Source organism: Suricata suricatta, chromosome 5 (assembly GCF_006229205.1).
Source record: "Suricata suricatta isolate VVHF042 chromosome 5, meerkat_22Aug2017_6uvM2_HiC, whole genome shotgun sequence".
NCBI lineage: Eukaryota > Metazoa > Chordata > Mammalia > Carnivora > Herpestidae > Suricata > Suricata suricatta.
This window is the reverse complement of record NC_043704.1, coordinates 108,078,962-108,099,060: the sequence shown is the minus strand read 5'-3', so window position 1 is coordinate 108,099,060 and position 20,099 is coordinate 108,078,962. Positions and strand designations below refer to the sequence as shown.

General features: G+C 35.3%; 1 protein-coding gene across 1 annotated transcript in view; it reads right to left on the bottom strand.

Moving 5' to 3' along the window:
* The window catches only part of DHX36 (DEAH-box helicase 36), a 49,136-nt gene that overhangs the window by 15,478 nt on the left and 13,559 nt on the right, over positions 1-20,099 (bottom strand). Inside the window, exons 5-17 of the mRNA XM_029940020.1 lie at positions 19,661-19,831; positions 17,026-17,105; positions 16,253-16,327; positions 15,939-16,105; positions 14,312-14,393; positions 10,446-10,586; positions 10,115-10,217; positions 9,461-9,548; positions 6,268-6,323; positions 4,805-4,869; positions 3,775-3,918; positions 1,771-1,888; positions 1,023-1,121 (exon numbers count right to left, since the gene is read on the bottom strand). Coding sequence (XP_029795880.1) covers positions 1,023-1,121; positions 1,771-1,888; positions 3,775-3,918; positions 4,805-4,869; positions 6,268-6,323; positions 9,461-9,548; positions 10,115-10,217; positions 10,446-10,586; positions 14,312-14,393; positions 15,939-16,105; positions 16,253-16,327; positions 17,026-17,105; positions 19,661-19,831 — 1,389 coding nt within the window. The remainder of the gene's footprint in view (positions 1-1,022; positions 1,122-1,770; positions 1,889-3,774; positions 3,919-4,804; positions 4,870-6,267; positions 6,324-9,460; positions 9,549-10,114; positions 10,218-10,445; positions 10,587-14,311; positions 14,394-15,938; positions 16,106-16,252; positions 16,328-17,025; positions 17,106-19,660; positions 19,832-20,099) is intronic.

Sequence of the window (20,099 nt, the reverse complement as noted above, 5' to 3'; positions counted from 1 at the left end):
CTTCCTAAAATACTAGGAACCTCACTAAATCTAATGCAAATTCCAACAAAGACGGTTAGATAATTAACAATGCCTTTTCATTTACACAACTCACATTAAAAGCCACTACAATGCTCTGATGTAGACCAAATTCTCAAAATTACCTGCATAAATGGCTTAAATAAAACCGAAGTATGAAAAGTATATCTTCAGCAACCTCTAACCCAGCACTAATACCGGAATTTTAGCAATGACAAAAATGTTCTATGTGCAATGTGACTAGAGATACTGAATTTGTAATTTACCTCAAAATTTAAATAGTCACATGTGACTAGTGGCTGCCTTACTGGAGAGCACAGCTTGCACCACTTTTTCTCTACTCCGAGCATTACCTCACAGCGCCCTTTCTCCTACTCTGGGTACTAACTTACAGCCAGTCCTGTGACTTCTCAACATGGTCTTGTGCAGGGATGGCTACCAGCTAAGCAGTCACTTGTTAAGACAGTAAAACTAGTTTTTCAAAGCCATGACTCCATAGAAAGAAACTAAAGCAGAACAAAACAAAAAAACTTTAAGAACAAACTGTCAGGCAGGGGGATATAAAGCCCATTCGTATTCTTCCAAAAATACAAGAATTGCCTTCATAAGTTGTCCATATAGTCATGAAATTACTTGGATTCGACAAAAGCTCTGAAGACATTATGGTAATCAGAAGAATCTAACAAAGCAACCAAATTCATTTGAAAAATACGAATGAAGACAAAGACCAGTAAATTGAAAGATTTAAATTTTATCGTTTGAAAACAAGCCTACAATGAAAAAAATTGTGTGGAAAGGGCCCAGAATGATAAGAGCATTACAAAGGTATCATTTTATAACTTCTAATTCACGTTTCACATACCAAGCCAAAGAGTAAATCAAATTTAACACTGTGTATTCATTGGTATACCTCGTAGTGATGAGAGTAAATGTTTTAATTAGGTGGCTTCCGTGCTCTAACATTATAAACCTAACTTAGCATTTTTAAAAATAAAAAGATTTACCAGTTCCATCAGGTGTTTTATGGAGAGCGACACTGCTTCATCTGACGGTGGATCCATTAACCTACTCAGAAAATAAGCAATTCCTCCTAGCCTTAAAATCTGGAGGAAGACAAATATAATTAAACATAGATCATATACTGACATTAACAGTTTAGTCCTGCCTGTTTCAATCAATAAAGCATCAAACCTATACATGATTTTCAAGTTACTTCTATCATCCACTGACTTTACATTAATGAGAAAAGTAGCTGGTTAAAATCTCAACAAATAGATTATTAATCATTGTCAAAATAAAAAAGTTGTTTGTATCAAAATTTATCTAGAAGATGCCAAAAAATGGTGAGTAATTTATCATATGGAGAGCACCTTAAGATGTAGTTAACAGTGCACATATCTAATATTTACTGAACACTTACTATATGCCAGGCACTGTTCTAAGAATTCTGTATTAGCTTTATTTAAATAACTTGCCAACTGTAACAGAATTAGCTTATCAGAGGAGGAGTTAGGATTCAAACACAGGCAGCATGATTCTAGAGCAGTACATGATCAAACGTGCTTAATAAACATTTGAAGGAAGTTTAAAGACAGCTAACACACACACACACACACACACACACACACACACACACACACAAATGCATTGTAACAGTTCTTCTTCACAGATTAATATACTTTCTTCTATAGAGTTCTTGAAAATTAGAACCCCACCCTCCATTTAGTTTCTTAACTCCCACACCTAATTTACCTTTATTTGTAAACAAAGCTCTTCCAAAGGAGTTCTTAAAATTTCTGGCAGTTGATAGTCATCCAGAAGGCTTGCTCTGAGACCATTATACAGATGATAACAATGACCAGGCTGAACTCTTAAAAAACAAATAAATACATACATAAATAAAAGGAACATTACCAGTAACTTCTTAGAACTCCAGAGAAAATAGTAGGCAGGGAAAGTATCTGTATCATATGAGCTACACCATAACTAAACATTTCATTTTTATTAATCATAGATTCCTTCTCCCCATGTATTTGAATAACATGATCTAGATCCATTATCCCTATGTTCTAGTTTTAAGAGATTTCCTCCCCCGACCAATAATTTGGTTCCCTATAACTAACTTATAGATTCCAGAATGCTGTGCTTAGTAAGAGCAATTTACAAGTTTACCCTCCATATGCCTTCTGAGCATTTTATGTAATAAATACTAGCATTGTGTTAACCTGTATATATTATTTTAAAAGCTTTTAAGTATGTGTTAATTAGTGAACTCTCAGAGGGATGTTGGAAGTTTTTTAACTGCTAAATTTTTCTTTAGTGATATAAATGAACAGTGTTAAGGACAGATGTGTAGAGGTGAGGGTATTCACATATTTTCAAGCATAATAAATATTCCTATGGGCTTCTGCTGCTATGAGAGAGAGGCCTGTTTCCTATAGGAATAAAAACAAATTCTAAAAATCTTAGCTATTTCTGTCACAAGTCTACAAAGACCCATCATCTATAATATAACCTATAAAAACTATGAATGTCTCCACTGAAAACCACATAATATAGTTAGCTCAAAATAATTATCAATCAAATCAGGCTTTGCTAAAGGAATTTATATCTATGGACCCTACAAGGGACTATTTTTCATTTGAATTAAAATACTGTAATTACATAGTTAACTTCTACTAAGCTACTGCAAATGAAAACTTAGATGAAACATAGTACTTCATTTACTTTATTTCTATAACCATTTTATAGATCAAACCTAAGGCTAGTATGTGTACTACTAATACATAAAGTGTACCAAAAGAGTGACTACTACTCGAATTGGTATCCAGTGGTGTTAAGTCTCCATGAGAAAATCTTAGTCTCAGCGATCCCCAAATCAAGTTATCCCCTGGTAGCTGGTTACAAGAGTACAGTTCTTTGAATACGCCATCGCTTGAGCGCAAGAGCAGCAGCTGCCTCATCTAGTAAACGGCCTACAAGTTGCAGTAGGATAATCTGCAGATTACAGCAAGATTCAGAACTTTACTACCTGCAACTGTAAACAAAGTACTGATGAAATGGTCTAACTCTCCTTTCCTTACTGAGGCCAGGACCTGAAGATTAATGGAAGTCTTTTTGTCCTACCTGCAGGAGGCAAAAGAAAAATTCTTCTACAACTTCAGACATGATTCTACCACTCATATGAATAAGGGTGTAAAAATACTGGGGAAGTATGCATTAAAATAATAAGTGCAGTTATTTGTGTTAAAGGCAAATCATTCTGTCTACCATTAAGATAGAGATATTATTTCTTATGCTGCCACCATACCAATGAGAAAAATTCCTTGTGTTTTCATTGGTAACTAACAGTGAAAAACCAGTATAGCTGTTAAAGCCAGACTGCCTGGGCTCAAGCCCTGACTCTGCTACTTACGCAACTGTGTAACTTTCCATTTTTTTGTACCTTAATTTCCATGCCCTCAAAATGGGGGCAATAACCTACCTCATAGCATTGTAGTGAAGATTAACCAAATTAATATATACAAAGTGTTTAGGAGATAACATGACATTCAAATATTATTAGTAGCCATGATTATTAATAATTCATGCTTTTAAAAAATGGAAAAACATAACAGAATAAATGAAAAATAAAGAGTATTAATTTTAATCAAGACTGAAAAATTAAAAGTAGAAAAATCATAAAATAGAAAACTTAGCAGGTATTTTTCTGAAGAAACGATGATTAAAACAACATAGACAAAGGCTCCACCTTACCTTCCAGCTCGACCTTTCCTTTGTTTGGCATTAGCTTTACTAACCCACTCAGCAGACATGGTACTGATGTTGTTTTGTGTGTCAAAGTGGGTCTCTTTTATTTTTCCTCCATCTATCACATAAACTACGTCATCTATGGTAATGCTGTTTGGAAAACAGACATATGAAATATTAAAAATACATTAAAAGTACATAACCTCTTACTACAAATAGGGAATTTAAAGCATTGTTTGCAGATTGATTTTTGCTGTTAGGGATTTTCACCAGTGTCCCCACATTCACCAACATTACAGGGATCAAGTGCCTAGTTGTGCACAGAGCATCAGGAGACAATTCTACAGATGATATGAGGATATTTTATTTGCCCATAGTCATACTTCACACCCCCCCTTAATGACTTTTGTTCCTAGCTCTGAGGGTCCCAGTGCCCACATGGTTTAATATCAGCCTCCACAGAAAAATATGTTTCAATGGGTATACATATTCATATTTCCAAAGAAATATAAGGAATTTTAAGGCTATTCATAACCAAATACCAAACAATATGACCCTCAACCAAAAAAAGGCAAAACCAAAATTGACCTCAACTGCCATGATTCCTTAAGAAGGCTTTAAAAAATTTTTTTTAATATTTATTTTTGAGAGTGACAGAGTGCGAGAAGGGGAGGGGCCGAGACAGAGAGGGAGACACACAATTCGAAGTAGGCGCCAGGCTCTGAGCTGTCAGCACAGAGCCCATTGCAGGGCTCAAACTCACAAACTGTAAGATCATGACCTGAGTGGAAGTTGGATGCTTAACCAACTGAAACCACTCAGGCACCTCAAGAAGGCTTTTTAAAAACACTTACAAAGGATGTTTCTAATCTGTTATAGGATTAGGAAACACATGTCTCTGCTCAACACCATGACTAAATTAAAATATCTTTAAAGAAATTATGAAGAATCCTTTAGAAAGGAAAGAGTATGGGTATATTAACTTATGGGACTCAAAACTCAATCATCAGTAGTTGCTACTTAAAACTATTTTTACCTCGTCTCTGCAATATTGGTAGCAATTACTATTTTCCGAACACCGGGAGGAGTTCTTTTAAATACCTGTAAGAATAAAGACATCAAAACTGCAAAATCACATTAAATTTCTACGACATCATTCTTGCAAATAGAATTACTTCAGATACTGTTCATTTTTAGCATTCTGTGTTTATTCCTTCACATACATACCTAACATTTGTAGATATATGTATAGGTACACACCATTTTCAATTAAATCATCATTTTCACTAAACCAAATTAAATCTCCCAGATTTAGAACCTTATCACAAAATTTCAAATGAAATAGGACTACTTAAATTTACAGAATGTTTTTTAGTAAAAACTGGAAAGTGTGAATGTCTTTTTGTGTCTCAAACTTGAGAGTTAGTTCAGTTTAAGCATAAAAATTATGAATTATCCAAAACTCTATGGTTGAGTATACCAACAAACCAGGCAGATGCCAAACTCAGAATGGATGTCAGAGGCCTGTATCACTATATATAAATAAGCTTTTGAAATCAAACTTAAAAAAATAAATACAAAAAATAAAAAATATAGTCTTCAGATCTTCAGATGCTGATTCCTACAAACAATGGCACCCTTCACAAAGCCACCTGAGTAAAAGGAAAACGTGTAGTCAAGTACCACTTGGCTATAATGCAAAAAAAAAAAAGCATAAATTTATCTCATTTACATAAATGATAATCAACAGAAAATTTATTTTCCAATATAGTCATATAACCTCTAGCAAAGGAATACTTAGTTTACTATTAGAGTGTCAGAGTGGAAACACTCTTCTGTCTGGTCTTTGTCACTAAGAGTCCTCCCCTTTTCCCTTTGTCTTCACTTAGGTATGCACTCTTTAATTGAGCTGGCTGAGGATTAAAGATTCAGCAGAAAAGATCTTAAAAGGAACTCAATAAAAAATACCTTGATATTTTCTTACAAAAGGAAAGAGCAGCAGACCTTCTTCTGAGCTGTCTCAGTCTACCTGGGCCTGCGAACACTGCAGTCCAGAACACTCTCTTGCCTTTAAGAACGTAGTGTTCATTCTAACCAGGAACATGATTAAACCGAACAAGAGACGTAACATTCAAAACCATAATATTACATAGCGATAAATCAGGAAATCTCATACCCACAAATATACTAATTCTGTTAAATCGAAATCTCAAACATCAAGCTATAGTATGTCATAGATAACTGAAACCCAAACAAATTCCTGGTGAAACCAATCCATAAACTTTTCCCTAATGCTGACAAAACTAATTTGTTAATTATCCTTAGTTACTCCAGTTTTTGAAGTGCAATTATCCCCTGAAGACTCATTTGCAAAGGTTCTTTAAGAAGTGATTTTTATATGTATTTCTACTTGAAAATGCACCTTCAAAAAAATAAAAGACAAGAAGCAGCCCTTAAAGCCTGCCTCAATCTGAAACAGAGGAAATAAATTTAACATACCTGTGTCTGGTTAACTGTAGGCATCAGTGAATGTAGGGGTATAATAAGAAAACTGTCTGAAAATAAAAAAAGAAAATTAAACTTTAAGATAAATAATTGCAGAAAAGCTCCAGATACTAAGTATATAATTCTTAATTTATATTACTATGTATAATCAGAGTAACACTTCATTCTTTTTATTGTTTTCTTAGTGTTCCTGTAAGTCTTAATGACATTTTATTCTGTCAATTTGCTTCACATTGATAAACATGTTCCCCAAATTCCTAAAGAATGCTTAAAAGTTAGGAGCAATCTTTTTAAATTATGCTAGGAAACATCATTAATTCTATTCCCATCAATTAATTGAAGACCAAAAAATTTCACTTTAATAGGAATGCAAGTTTGTAGACCTTGGGTGGTCCTCACTGCTTTAATCATATAGATAATACAAGAAATTTTAGAGTACTTTACTTAATGAAATTCCCATGTTCATTTTTTATGTTAAAAAATAGTGACCTGCATTTTTAAATATAATTTTGTTAGAAATGTAAAATCACATTCTTACTTTTTAAGTTTCAAAATGAGATAGTTCAACCCATTCGTGATTATTAGCCAACAGGGATAAACTTTGGTGTAGTATTAATGATGGAAACGAGGGAGTGTTAAGGGAGCAAGGTAAACTTCATGTTTAGTGATAATTACAAAAAATTCAACCTGACTTAAATCTCTAGCAAATATCCTAATGACTCAAGATAACTGTATTCCCTCCCCAAAAAACTACTATTATTCACAGGAGATATGATACTCCTCAAACCCTTCTGATAAAGGTTACAAATCTTTAAAGGTAGTAAAAAGCTGTTAAGGAATAGGATGCTCTTAATTACTTGTCTTTGTGACACAATATGAATGCATCAACTCAATGCTCAAGCCAAAAATATTTACTTCAGTTGGGTTAGGCCTTAAGAGTTAACTTTCAGTTTATAGGAAGTATAAGTAAGAAAGAGTCAAATGATGATACTATGGAGACTCACATTCAGACAAATCTAGAAAGTCTAGGTGGACCTAGCCTAGTCTTTCCAAAAGTCATTATCATGCGCAAAGTAAGGGTGGGTATGAAAGTGACCATCTGTAGTAAAAGACTTATCTGGCTTAAAATCTGTCATTTGAATAAGTAGCTGTGAATGACACTTTTGGGGGGATATGGGAAAATCTGATTATAGACTGGATTATTAGATTATGTTAAGATTAAGATTTAGGTATGAAAATGGCACTGTGGTTATATATTACATAAAAAAGTGTCTTTATTTTTAGAGATGCATATATTTTGGTGAATAACATGTGACAGGTGCAATTTATTTTAAAAAGGAAAAATCCAATCACAAAAATAATCGCTGCATTGAAGTCACTGGTGTTGTTCATTATATGATTCTCTAGTTTTCTCTAAGTTTAAATGTTTCATTACAAGCTTAAAAAATCAGTAGACAAGTAAAACAATGAAAGTTAAAATAATTATGCTAAAGGCAATATAACTGGGGTAAAAAGTGTTTAGATTGCTGATACTGCACAACTGGTCAGTCGGAACAAAGTTTACACTCTTATGAGAAGAATGAAATAAGAAAGTTGATAAGCATTCGATAAATTGAGTTTCAAAATTTACCTTTCAGTCAGTATAGAGTTAGACCTATTTTTTTTTGCTCCTTTTACCATGGCAAACAGAATATAGCTGATTAAGGGTAAATGCTAAAAATTATTATAACTTGAGAAAAAAACATTCTTGTTGAACTTTGGAAAGATTTCTTTTTAAAAAGAACTGAGCTGGTGGTAAAAGTATAAATTAATGCCTCCTTCATTGAGTAAATTAGAAAGTTAATAAAGTCAATTATAGTAATAACTTCACAGCAAGTAATTGTACTATTACATTTTAGTAGATCTTCCTTGTATTTTTCCTGGTAAATATATACACACACTCAACATTTTTTAAGTAAACTCTACACCCAATGTGGGGCTCAAGCTTACAACCCTGAGATCTAGAGCTGCGCACTCTATTGACTGAGCCAACCAGGTGCCCCACACATACCCACATTTTTTAAAACTAAAAGTAGATCATACAGTAGTGGTTTTTGGGGGGGGGGGAGGGGGGTAGGGTGGGTGGGAGAGACATTAGAAGGTTCGCCCAAAAAAGACTCCCAGTTGTTTAAAAAATAATTCAGTTTTAAAGTTTAATCATAACTACACTTTTTCTACAGACAAAGGTTATCACTGACCAGGAAAAGATAAAGCAGTATTTCATTACTGAGAAGTCCTGGTAAACAGATAAAAACATTTTTCAGCTAGAGAAAAGTAAATAATTTTAATTATAGAGAATGTTTTGAGGACATTACTATAATGGGATTTATCAAAGAATAAAAATACAGCTTTACTATTTCAGTCAATACAATCAGATCAAAATATTTTTAGTCTTATAAAGATAAAATGTGTCAAAAGCACTTCAAGAGATTAAAGTTAGAAAATACAATCAGAACTATACAATACTAAATAGAATTCGCTTTGTATTTTACTGATTTAAAGTTAATAGTTATTCCTGAAAATGCTCTGGGTGAATATTATAGGAGGAAAATGGACCCATATATTTCTAAGACATAAGAGATTATGTCTCTTAAACATGCTATTTAAGCATCAGAATCACCCATGGAATTTTTTAAAATTACAGATGTTCAAATCACATTCTTAGATTTGGGGTGAAGATGGGATCTGAGTATCTGAATTTTAAAGAAGCACCACTAATGACTTTTACAATCAGAACTGAGGAACGCTGGGCTAAGGGATAAATTCGACCTTCTTTTCTGCCCAATTAATTGGGCAGCAGTGCGTAAAAAAACAAACTCAAGCACCAACATCTTAACTTTAAGAGCTGAATATTATCAGACAAATTTAGGAAAAAAATATTCTCATACCAATGATACCAATAACAATAAATAAAGAGCTTCACCATATACCTACCACCTTCATCTTGTGGCCTAAAACTTTATTTTTAAAAAAGAGAGAGAGAGAGATCCAACTTATGAAAAAACCCAACCTGGACTTAAGACCACCAAGTTCCTACAGTGAGGCAGCCTTAGACTATGCAACACTTCTTCAAATAAAAGAAAAACATCATGCTGCACATGATTTAGTACTATTCTTGGAACTGTAATAAAACACATTCCCATAATACCTGATTTAAACATCACTTGTGACATCAAGAGATCATGCAGCGTGCTGATATTGTCCCAGCCTGGTAGAAAGACCAGTATCGCACCATCCTATATGGAGAGGAAGTAACCATTACAAAGTATCACGTAACAAAACACACTAAATGTAAACTTCTGTGCAGACTTGTCTTCATTAAGATTATACTAGCTTCAGAAGTTTTACTTATTATAACCACAGCAGCTCACTCTTTTTAATGTTTATTATCTGGAGAGAGAGAGAGAGAGAATATGGGGGGGAAGGGCAGAGAAAGAGAAGAGAGCTCTCTCAAAGCCCAAAGAGGCTCTGTGCTGCCAGCGTGGAGCCTGATATAGGGCTCAATCTCACTAATTGTGAGATCATGACTTGAACTGAAACCAAGCAGTGGATGCTTAACTGACTGAGTCACCCAGACACCCTGAAGCTCACTCTTTAAAAATAGGATTTACAATCCTTTGGTTTAGTCTTTTCTTCAAATAGATCAAATGCCTCAATCTTGGTGTTCTGAGATTCCTGTTTCTTGTATCAAAGCAATTTCTTCCATATGCTACTTTTAAAAATCATTAAAAAATATTCTCTTCTCAGGGTCTTGATGTATTAACAAAATTAAAATTGTATCACCAAGAAACAAAAAACTAACCTCTTCTTCCAAAACAATATGTCGGATAAGGGCAGCAATCAAATTCAAATCAACTTTCTCATCATCCATCATTTCCATAACATCTATAGTACTTGCAGAATACCTAACAAAGTTAAATAAAGTCATGAAATACCTGATCAAGTTTCCTATGGTTAAACTGTTATCTTAAAATTAACTCAACCAGCAAGTTAGAAAACACAATTAAAATATAAAAATATTACTGAGAAAACAACAGTAATGAACAAATTCAAGAAGACAATGTCTACTTTTTTGTTTTAGTCATTTGGCCTCTGTGCTCTCAAATTAAATTAAAACAAAAAACAACACTTACCTTTTTCGCAGTTCCCTTACATAATCTGGCCAGCGTTCTTTATAGATTGCTTCTTTTTCTTCTTTTTCTTGTCTATTTACATGCCCTTGCATGAAACCCCTCTTAAACTGGGACCTCTGTTCTTTCTGTTCTGGAACATATCTAAAATAAACAAAAAATTCTTAAATAGCTTCACCTTTTGTAAACTCTCTGGTTGTAGCAAATATCTATGACTTTTTACTTTTGGGTTTTAAAGAGGATTTTAAGGAACATTTTCATTATGCTTTCTAGTGAAAATGCTATTAAATATCAGTTTATTAGCTGCTGTTCATTAATATATAAAATCTAACATTTTAGATAAAAATCATTCTTCTCTACCAAAGTATATAAAACTTTAGATCGTCATTAGCAGTCAAAATAAAAACTTAACACTATAGAAACTTTCACCTTTTAAGTTTGCCCTAAAAAGTTAATAATATTTAATGTAAATATACACATAACATATAAAATAGTAAATGCCTAGTAGTAGAAGACTCAGATTTTGAATATATAGGTTTCCAAACCTGAGTGCACATAAGAATCCCATAGACAGCTTATAAAATACTGAATCCTAAATCCTATCCCATGTGATTTGGATTCTGTAGATCTGGTTAGGGTCTGCTAATCTAGGAATCTGAATTAGTCAATTCAGAGAATTTAATCTATGGACCTACAGACCCATGTTTGAGAATGAGTTAATTTTCTGCTCAGTCCTACAGCCAGAGCTAAATGGCAGAGCCAGAATCAGTACTCAAGTCTCCCATGTGTCAGTCCAAGACTGGGCCATGACTCTACCACGCCATCAGTGACTGCTGAAAACAGAGGGTGCTTCTGCCTAAGAATCCCACCTAACTTAAATGGTTTGAGAGGCAAGGGGGTGGGAGGAGACAGAAAAAAATGAAACTACACTTTAACCCCAAAGCCCCTGGGAATTCACCTAGGGAGACCATCTAGATGGAAAAGGGGGTTCTGGAGCATGGGCTTCAGAGTCAGACAGAATTGGACTGATGTCCTACTCTGCCATTGACTACTTGTGTAACCTTGGATAAGATACAAACTTCAGCCCTTCAGTTTTCCTATTTGAGATATTTTAATACTCATAATAGTTTTGGCATGAGAATAAAAGAAAAATGCAGTAAGATAAAGCACAGTGCCTGTCACACAGTAGACACCCATAAAGTGTTAATATTAATACCCTTCCCTATTCAGTACCTGTGACCCAGGATTCCCCTAAGTCTTCAATACATATAGAGGCATCAAGTTGAAGTAGGGCAACCTGAGACAGAGATTAGTCCTAGTCAGCAGGATGGACCCACAGCTGGCTCCCTTCCCAGCAATTCCAAAAATCAGAGGTAACCTTCAGCCCCCCAGCCCAAGTGCCCAAGGACAACCTTCTGTATCACCTTCATCCCGTTCCCTTCCCTCTAGTTCAGCTTTTCTTCTGAGAAGGGATAGCTGGGAGCTTGGCTAGAAAACTTCTATACAAGGATCACCCTCCAACTCCCTTCTCAGGGCTGACTAGGGGACGACAAGGACACCATTCTTTTGCTTCAAGACCCTTCAGCTAGAGTTCCCTGAACATTTCCTGTCTTCTATGGAGCTTAAGAAAGCAATTCATCATTAAATAATTTTAGCGTACTGTTCCCTGAAAACTTCATTTGCACTACTTCACCTGTTATTCTATTAGAGAAGAATCGGTAGGTGTGCCACAGTAGGAAGTGAGACGAATGGTGGAAAGTGGAACTGAAGAGAGAATGAATAAAACTTCCTGATGACAAAACCAGAGCATAGAAGACCAAGATACTCTTTCGCACTTTAGTATGTTCTACCCTCTCTGATGACACACTTCCCTCTTTCCTACTCTGAACTCCACTGCTTTCCTCACTTGCACAGTCTATCCCTGCTGTATAAGCTCATTCGCGATACATTCTTCCCCCAGAATGGGTCAATCACACCTTACAGGACAGCTTCTGGGTCTGCCTGTCTACATTTAAGCTCTGAAGACATGTACCAATTTTATGCTCAGACCCTAATGTAAAGTGCAGGGCAGGAAGATTAATAAAAATTTGCTAAATAAATGTCCACACAAAAAATTGAATGGACTTCTCCACATAAAATACATGGTATGATCTTTGTTTTCACGTTCCCATTATCACTTCCCGGTTTTCTCACTGAACAAGTAAGCTGTGGAATTTTAAGAAAATCTCATCACAAGCATTTCTACATATGTCCATATATTTAGTCACGTTTACTATAGGCCAGGCACTGTGCTGTACACTAGTTATAGAGATGAACAGGACAAAATGCTTGACCTTGGACAAATCTGAAATTTAGTGCAAGAGGCAAATACAAAGACACACTACATGACAATACAAGTATTTTAAGAGATACGACAAAAATGCTACAGGAGTCCTGATGAGAAAGCAACTCACCCTATGAGAAGGGAAGAAAAGGCTGAACAGACAGTGAAGTTAGAATCTGTTCTTACATAATTAACTTTATATATAAAAGGATGGATTAGGTGTCTAAAAGGACAACACAGAATGTAACAAGGCACAAAGTCATGAACGAACGGGAATGCTACATTTAGCATAGGTAGGCCATGAGATGCATGGACTAGAAAAAAAGTATGGAGCCAGATTGTAAAGAACTTGGGATGACTGACTGAGGAACTGGAACTGATCCTATAGGCTATATTTTCCCAGCCCTTCCCTCATCAAAAAACTCAAATACTAATTGGTATATCCCTTGGAGAAGGCTGTTAGTAGCAAATGGCCAGTGTTGAAGGGATTGATAATTTGCGCATACCAGCTGAGGTGTCCTGCTACAGGTCATGACAAAGTATAAAGGTCCTTAAGTTTTTAACAAGGTATCTCAGGAGGCTTGACAAGGGGGAGAAAGCACATATAATCAGATTTTGTAGGAAAATATATGTGAGAGTGAAGACACAGTGACAGAAGAGAAACCATGAGCACAGAGGAGATCATAATGACCTTACGTAGAAAAGATAAAAACGGGAAGGCACATTCAAGGAGAAAGCTCTCAGGGTTTGTGTTGTGGAGCAGGTGGGAGTACAGAATGACTTAGACTGAGTTACTAAGCATGTAAAACAGTTATCTTTATGAATTATCAACTGCTTGACAAATAGTAGCTCTTTGGATTTACAGCTTAGACACCGTGTGGAGAATAGTATCAGTAACCATCGTAAGGCAAACTGGGAAAGACAAACTATTTGGTTTTAACATTTTGGTAGAATCATGGTGGGGAATGACTATAACAATTTCAGCTGGAAAAATGTAAGGTTCAGGGGACCTATGGTGCTGGAATGCTGCTAAGTAGACAGATACCAAATTGAAAGTTCAGGAAGAGCCTCCACAAGCTCTAGCTCTGAGAGCTATGAAGACACACGACTATACCCACAAAAACAGGATGGCACAGTGAAACCGTAGAAGACCGAGAAAAGGCTAATTAAGAACCCACAGGGGAAATCCTACGTAAGGGGTAAGCAATGGGAACCAGCAAAAACTGACAACTTGGTAGGACACTCAGAAGAGAGGTTCAAGCACAAAGGTTCCTAAACTTTGCTGCTCAGGATCTTTAAAAAACTGATGCCTGGCTACCAGCCCAGAATGTGTAATGTAATTAAGGTAGGGAGTATGAATGGGGCGTCTGGATTTTAAAGGGCTCCTGGTGATTTTAATGTGCAACCGAGTTTGGGAATCCCTGATTTAAGGAAAAACAATGTTTTACAAGGAAGTGGTCAAAAAAGTGCTTCTGAGATTAAAGTTCAATAGAAAAAAAGCTGACATCAGTATTTTAAAATCTCTTATTTTCTAATATTTGCTTACCTTATTTTTTCAATTATATCTTCTAAAAGATACTCCACAACCGGAAAAGTGAAACCAGGTATGTGTATCATTGGACAGTTACCTGTTATGGCAGACAAAACATAAATCTGTACTCAAATGTTTAAAAAAAAAATGAACAGACTATAAAGAGGCCAACATTCTCTTACCTTTAAGTTCAAAATGGTCCTGACACTTTTACAGTTCTACCCTATTTTTCCATGAGTTTAATGAAAAGTAGCAGTCTACTCTTCACTACCATTTTACTGCTATCAAACTGTACACACACCTCGCAGTTATAGAAAGTAACCCAAAATATCAAAGAACAGCACATTTTAAGTTGCACTCAACACATTAGTTGGAAGTCTATTTCCTCTCCATCACCAGTCAAGATAGTACCAGCGGAACCCAAGTTTTAGTGAAATCAACTTAAGCAGCATTACTCCTATGGTATCCAGAATCAGGAAAAGAGAAAGCTTGTTTGAAAAGACCTAGCAAAATATTAAATTATTACTATTTTAGAATCACTAGTTTAAAAAAACCAAACCTCTTAGTACTGTTACTTAAATGCTACTTATATTTCAGACCATGCAAAATAAGCAGCGTACATTGTAAAGCAAGCCCAATATAGCATCAGAGGTCAAAAAGTATCTGAGGTAGTCTCACAGTTCTGCCTCTGACTTGCAGAAGTTTGAGCAGTTTACTCAATGTTAGTTCCAGATAATGCATCAAAATAACAAACAAAACAATACAAACAACTAATTTCACAGGTCTCTAAGCTTCCATTTTAACTATTCACCCTTCCCCCCCGCCCCATTTTCCTCTCCTTCCCCTACAACTGTAAGCAAGAAAGATAGGCACAATTTTTTTTAAATGTACTCTACAGCTAGTCAAATTTTCTTTCAAATTCTCTCAACCCTCTCTTAATTTTTTAAAAAATATTTATTTTTGAAAGAGAGAGAGACAGAGCATGAGCAGGAAGAGGCAGAGAGAAAGAGGGAGATACAGAATCTGAAGCAGGCTCCAGACTCTGAGCTGTCAGCACAGAACCCAACAAAGGGCTCAAACTCACTGTGAGATCATGACCTGAACCCAAGTGCCCCTCAATCCCCTCTTAATTATGCAACCATTATAAGGCATACTGGGAAAGACACCTCTGTAAAAATGGGAATATCAGAACCTATCTCATGAGGTGTTAAGATAAAGTGCCAAATAGAGTACACCTGGCACACTGAAGGTGTCCCCGAAGTGGTCATGTGTACTATTACTATGGGCAAACTGCCACTCTAGTCTGACATAGTGCATAACAACCACAGAACAATCACAAAAAAATGTTCAAAAAATTATTCCAATCTGTGGTTTGACTTCATTGATGCTGCCTTAATTATCTGATGGTAACACCAAAAACCTACATGTCTTCACTATAACACAGATGACGCTTCCTTTCAAAATAGGCTCAATTCTTTTGAGACCAAGGGTAGGAAAATATTTAAATGAATTGCTTAATATTTATTTTAACTACCTGCTACCTAGCATTGTATTAGCTTTTTGATTTTTTTTAATTTTATTAACTCTAAATTCAGTGACTTTACAATAACTTCCTAAAGCAATATTCATAATATTTACTCACCAAAATATTCTGAAAATTTCTCGGCATTCAATGTCGCGCTCATCAATATGACCTTCAAGTCAGGTCGACAATTGAGAAGGTCTTTAATAACGGTCATTAAAACATCTGACTGTAGGTTTCTCTCATGGATTTCATCAAGTACAATATGACTAACACTGGACAAACGCCTAAAACAAAAAGTATGAAGTATGAAACTTAGTACAAGATTTAAAAACGGAACCATTCTACCTTAACAATTAGTAAACTCCAGCTTAATACCGATATCTTTTGAGAATGTCTAACTAAATGTCCGTCCTGAAGCGAAACATACTCACGAGTCTGACTGCAGCCACTGAAGGATGATCCCTGTAGTACAGTATAAGATAGAACCCTGCTTCCGCGGCAACCGGCTGTGAAGGAAAGACAGGAGTTAACAGTTTTTGGTTTTCTTTACTAACAAATTACTAAGTACTACAAAAGTTTAAAAGAAAATCTTCACAGTTAACTTTTTGGTTATAGGAATGCCTACTGCGACAGAGTAGTGGGAAATGCTACATTCAAATTCACTATACATTATTTTTACTATTATGATGCAACATCAATGATGTCTTTTTAAATACATAACCATTAAAATTCAGAAAACAATACGTAGGGGCCTAAATTTCTGTTCAGTGACTGGAAAGTCAGTTCATTTAGAAAGGTAAATGGAATCATGAGCTCCAGAAAAAGACTATAGAAATACAGTAGGTTGAAGATACCAAAACCAATAAAGTCAATGGGCGTGGGGCGGGGAGCAGAGGATGGTGGTACCAAAAGATAGAAGACAGCAACTCCTTTCAAGTGTAGTGATGGTCAACTAATGTATGTCCAGGAATAAGTTATTTCTCTAGCTATTTAAAAATGTAAAAGCACATTTTAAAAAGACAATCCAAACATGAGTTTGTATTAAAAAAGTGAGTTTGTAGTTTGCAAGCCGCCTATGCTGCAGTTACTTTAAATGTTAATTTTAATAGTAATCAGCATAAAAACAGGGAGAAATATTTCTTTTGTGTCTCTAAAGTTTCACTAAAATCTGCCTGTATACAAGAAGTGAACATTCTTTATTTACCTCTGGAGACGAATCTGGTATCCGGTACTATTACCATTGCCACAAGATTCAGCCCTTTCTGCAGCCACTCTCTCTGCCACCTTTAATCAAAATAAAAGACATTTACAAAGAAAATAGGATTTCCTTTATGACAAATATCTTGCACATCCATGAAATCTGGAATCGCCGAAAAATGTTCATCAGATGTTCAGAGTTAAAAAAAAGAGATATTAATACCCAAAGGTTCAAAGCCTGTTATCCCTTATATCCCTTAAAAGCCAGACTATTGTCTCTTAGATTTATTTTTCATTTTCTCTTATAAAGTCCTCCAAGGCCAAATACTCTCACTATTTTCAAAGTGCCTTTCTATAGCATCCTCTCATTCATTTCTACCTTTCTTTAGAACTTTTCTAAGAGAGTTAAAATTTTGGCCTAAACTTATAAACCTTGTACATAATTTGAGTGCAAATAAACGTTGGTACTTTTTGTTCCTCAAGATTTTATTTTTGGTAAAGATTGGTGCTGCTTAATTCCTGGCTCTTGGTTTTGTTCTAAAACCTATGGCTGCCAAAAATAATCCTGGAATTGATAACCCAATACTGATTTATGTAACTAAAAGTAACCAATAGACATCTCATGACAGAACAGTGATTTATGAGATCAGAAATAGAAAACGGCAGGGGTGCCTGGGTGGCTCAGTCGGTTAAGTGTCTGATTTCAGCTCAGGTCATTATCTCACAGTTAGTGAGTTCAAGCCCCACATCGGGCACTGGGCTGACAGCTTGGAGCCTGGAGCCTGCTTCGGATTCTGGGTCTCCCTCTCTCTCTCTCTCTGCCACTCCCCTACTCATGCTGTGTCTCTCTGAAAAATATATCAATATTAAAAAAAATTTAAAGGGCGTCTGGGTGGCTCAGTTAGTTGGACGTCCAACTTTGGCTCCGGTCATGATCTCACAGTTCGTGGGTTCAAGCCCTGTGCAGGCTCTGTGCCAGCAGCTCAGAGCCTGGAGCCTGCTTCCGATTCTGTATGTCCCCCTCTCTCTGCCCCTCCCTGCTCATGATCTGTCTCTCACTCAAAATTAAATAAATGTTAAAAAAAATTGAAAAAAAAATTTTTAATGGAGAAAACAAAAAGAAAATGGCATAATTAAGAAACAATACCTTCAGAAATAAAACATTCCCATCACTGACTTAGGGCATTATTTCACTTTTTATTACTTATTAAATTGCCCATTCAAGTACCAACAGATCTTGGAAAAATTAACAAAAGTAACCTAGTTAGTATTTCTTCTCACTTCAATATATATGTGTGATGTTATATTAGTGAAAATAGATCATACTTTTAACTTACTTAAATCTAGCTATATAATTGTACTATGCCAAAAGTGGTTATTTTCACCATTCTGTGATCTTACATAATTTCTAGAAATATGATTCTACCAAAAAAAATTGTATTTTTCTTAGAAATCATAGTTTAAAATGTATGTTGTATTTCCTCCAAAATATTGTCATAATCGGTAAGTCTCTAACCAAATTCTTTTTTAAAATTTTTATTTATTTTTTAATTTAAACAGTTTATTGCCAAGTTGGTTTCCATAACACCCAGTGCTCTTTCCCACAAGTGCCTCCTCCACGACAATCACCCCCCGACCCCCTCCCTCCTCAGCCCTGTTTGTTCTCAGCATTCCAAAGTCTCTCAAGGTTTGCCTCACTCCCTCTCCCCAACTCTTTTCAATAAATAGCACTAACACATAACAAAACCATAAACCTTTAGAATTTAAATTTACATAAAAAATTATGTAACACTGAAATAAATTCACTGTACACATCAAATGTTGTAAGAAACCCCATAACACTTACATTTAACTAGGTCATCTAACTAAACAAACAAAAATGCTGTTTGCGATAAACACATACCTAAAACTGTTAACAGGATAAACCTAAAATAGTATCTTAATTTTTATGATAAATTCCTTCTTATTCAATAACTGCATTAAAAAATTTAAAATGCAGCCAAAATATGTAAGGCTTCCTGCTTTCACCACCACAGTGTACTTATGTACTGTAAAAAACAATTTGAGGACCAAAAACAATGCTGAATAAATCAGGTAGTAAAATTTAAAGTATCTATACTGGTGGAGACTATTTGGAGCTAATAATCCAATAAAAATTTATCAGCTTTCCTTTTTTTTTTTAAATGTTTTATTTATTTTTGATACAGAGAGAGACAGAGCATGAGCAGGGGAGGGACAGAGAGAGAGGGAGGCACAGAATCGGAAGCAGGCTCCAGGCTCTGAGCTGGCAGCTCAGAGGACGTGGGGCTTGAACGCACGAATGTGAGATCATGACCTGAGCTGAAGTTGTAGGCTTAATCTACTGAGCCACCCAGGTGCCCTGTAAATATATCAACTTTCTATCTTCTAATTTTATACCAAAATTTTTCTGGATTTATAACTTATCTTAAACTCATGAATATCTATTATCAATAAGAAGTCATTCAAGATTTTGGTCTTTATTACCAAATATTTACTTTCCAAACAACACATCCTAAACTTACCTAAGAATCACTACAAACCTTCAAAATCAGTTTAGTTCCAGCAAGAGTAGGAGGATGGAAAAGAAATTGGGGAATTCTAAAAAGTGAGGCATTACTTACCGAAATGGCACTAATTCTTCTTGGCTGAGTACAAACTATCCTGCATGCAGATCCTTTTCCTCTTTCGATATAGTTATCCAAAATGAACTGAGTAACTTGAGTCGTTTTTCCACAACCAGTTTCACCACTTATTACTGTTACTTGATGGTTATCAATCATATTCACCAATTCCTATTTCAAAATGGAAAATAAGAACATCACATGGCAACTAACTGAAAAAAGTAGTAATCAACATACTATCAAACTGAAGGCAATAGCTTTTAACAAAGGTATTAATGCATTTTAAGTTTTGTTAAATGAAACGCTGAGAGTTTGGGATATTTGGGTCTAACTTTTCAAGAGAAAAGCAGCATCAAATTATAAAAAGAACAACACCAAGGCACTATGAAAGGAAAACACACCAAGAACCAGAAGAGACAGCTCTTAAGTTCTAAGAATA